The sequence below is a fragment of the Lagopus leucura genome, unplaced genomic scaffold (genome assembly GCF_019238085.1).
Source record: "Lagopus leucura isolate 7727_CA_CO unplaced genomic scaffold, USGS_WTPT01 29948-0_obj-0_obj, whole genome shotgun sequence".
NCBI lineage: Eukaryota > Metazoa > Chordata > Aves > Galliformes > Phasianidae > Lagopus > Lagopus leucura.
Window position 1 is genome coordinate 1 of NW_024963204.1, and position 2837 is coordinate 2837.

At 45.9% G+C, this 2837-nt stretch overlaps 1 protein-coding gene across 1 annotated transcript; it reads right to left on the minus strand.

The window, feature by feature from the left end:
• Positions 1–349: 349 nt before the first annotated feature.
• LOC122191028 (myosin-8-like) lies at positions 350–2831 on the minus strand. Its single transcript, XM_042891217.1, has 5 exons — positions 2797–2831; positions 2535–2705; positions 2344–2448; positions 2108–2203; positions 350–520 (listed from the first exon to the last, which is right to left on the minus strand). Exons 2-5 carry the CDS (start codon positions 2697–2699, stop codon positions 365–367), a joined length of 522 nt encoding a protein of 173 aa, XP_042747151.1. The 5' UTR covers positions 2700–2705; positions 2797–2831; the 3' UTR covers positions 350–364.
• Positions 2832–2837: the final 6 nt, after the last annotated feature.

A 2837-nucleotide genomic window follows, 5' to 3' on the forward strand; every position in this document is an offset into this window, starting at 1 on the left:
GGCAAGAGTAGTGCAAGGAGACTGAAAACAATGTATGTAGCTGCATCAGTAATATCCCAAGCTCATTCAAATGAAAAAGGAAACAAAAAAGAGAAAGGAAATTAAAACAGAAAAAAAAAAAGAAATATGAAACAGAAAAAGTAAAATGAAGAAGGAAAAGAAAAAAGGGAAAGGAAAATCAGAGAGAAAGGAAAAGAAGAAAAAGAAAACAACAAGGAAGCCACTGTTTGTAGTGCTTATGCATATTAATCTATGGTTTTTATTCTCTAGACACTGACATGGTTACAAAGGCATTGCAAAAGAAAGCAACAGAGGGTTCACATTTTGTGCACTCCTCATGCCGCTTTGCTGCCTCATGACATCCTCACTCTTCCCCTTGTATCTTCTTACTGTGAAACTCCCGGCTCTTCACTCGGAGCTTGTTGACCTGTGACTCTGCAATGTCAGCCCGCTCCTCGGCTTCCTCCAGCTCGTGCTGGATCTTGCGGAACTTGGAGAGGTTGACGTTGGACAGCTCCTCCTGTACAAGGACAAGGAGTTGGTGGTGAGGAACCAAGACAACGTTTTCAGTCTTCCTGTGTGCAGGCTTTGAGGGACTGTGGTGTCTCCCCAGCATGAAGCATGGACTTCCTGTCTCCCATTGCTGACCCAGAACCCTCCCAAAGACCTTTTCATTTTCACTTATTTAAATTATCCCATTTGAACTAAGGAAAGTGGTTTTTGAAGTCTTATCTCACTTTTGCCCTCCAGATTGTGTCTGAAATTAGCATAGCTCAACAGTCTAACTGTAGTGTAATTTTGGCAGTCTGTTTAGTCTTCATACTAAAAAGTTTGGGCTAAGGAAGTATGCTTGTTCCCCACAGGTGGGTTTATAAGTGATCCATAGGGAACTGCCTTCTTGTGCCACTGGTGAGTGTAGTTTCACATTCCTTCTCCACATTTGCTGTGACAGCACTGATATGTAATTGCATGATATGGACTCTTGGAAATAGTCCAGCAGAAGGCCACGAAGATGGTGAAGGGCCTGGAGCATCTCTCCTATGAAGAAAGGCTGAATGAACTGGGTCTGTTCAGTCTTGAGAAAAGAAGACTGAGAGGGGGACCTGATCCAGGTCTATAAATATCTAAGGTGTGGGGGGCAGAATGGCGAGGCCAGACTGTTCAGTGGTGAGTGGAGACAGGACAAGGGGAAATGGCCGGAAACTGCAGCATAGGAAGTTCTGCACCAATGTGCGCAAGAACTTCTTTACAGTGAGGTGACGGAGCACTGGAACAGGCTGCCCAGGGAGGTGGTGAAGTCTCCTGCTCTGGAGATGTTCAAGACCTGCCTGGATGCCAACCGGTGCGACCTGGTGTAGGGAACCTGCTTTGGCAGGGGGGTTGGACTCAATGATCTCTGGAGGTCCCTTCCAACCCCTACAATTCTGTGATTCTGTGATTCCCTTCCATAGCCATACAAACCTCTTGCAATCCACACTCCCAGACTCTGTGGGAAGTAACTCTTAACTCACTACTTTTTTTAGGAAGTTGATTGCTTTGCAGAGAAAATGGAAACTTTTTTCCAGTTCAACAGATGAACTAAAAATTTCTATCTCCTCTTCTGGTTCAGTGTCCTAGTTCTGCAATCCCTAATATAAGGTGAGGAACATGAAAGAGGTAAGTCAGTTAAGATGCCCTAAATCTCCCCCTCTCAAATCAACCACACATCATAGTTCAGCAAAATTTCTCTGTACTTGGCTGTGTGGAGGAAGAAATCAGACCTCAGAAATTTATCAGCTAAGAGAATGGTTGTGAGCCCTATCTGCCAGTCTGCCCTCCAGTATGAAAGAGACTACGGCATATCTCTCAGTTTACCCCTGAAAACAGCATGGCCCAAATAAAGCAACGCCAGTTATATTATCAGGAATATGTTACTAGAGCCATTAAACTTCTCTAGGTAAACCATTGAACAGAGGCTTCATAAGGAGGAGTCTCTTGAAGGTAAACATAAAACGATATCCAGTTGAAGCCATCATTATTCACCAGTTTCTATACTTTCCAAGTCCCTGATATATTTTCTGTTCCACCTTAGGAAGTTATATTTGTTAACTCTACCAGAAATACTTACAGCCTCCTCAGCTTGTCTCTTGTAGGATTTCACCTTCATCTGCAGTTTGTCCACCAGATCCTGGAGTCTAAGAATATTCTTCCGGTCTTCCTCAGACTAAAGCAGACAGTAAGCAGGAAAGAGAGAGAAATTATTTTCCCCACACGACAAAATGACATTTCCTCTTGGAGTTCATAGAGAAATGCAGTGGCTTCCTACAGAATGCTATGTCAACACAAAGATGCCATCAGCCTTACCTGGTAGGTCAGCTCCTTCACCCTCCTCTCGTACTTGCGCACACCCTTCACAGCTTCAGCGCTGCGCTTCTGTTCAGCATCAACCTCCCCTTCCAGCTCCCGCACCTGCAATGAAAAGCCCATATTTGGAGCTTCCCTGCTATCTCTGACCTGGCATTGCACACACTTGCACAAATACCAGCCCTACGCACCCTGGCCTCCAGCTTCTGGATTTGCTTCTTGCCTCCCTTCAGGGCCAGCTGCTCTGCCTCATCCAGACGGAGCTGCAGGTCCTTCACCGTCTGGTCCAAGTTCTTCTTCATCCTCTCCAGGTGGGCACTGGTGTCCTGCTCCTTCTTCAGCTCTTCTGCCATCATGGCCGCCTGGAGAGGCAAAGCAGCAAAGCCAGTTTGGAGTCAGAGACTTCTTGGGAGAAATGTGTCGGCCATCAGCAGTGAAAGAGCCACGACTCACATCGGTGATGGCCTTCTTGGCCTTCTCTTCAGCATTGCGGG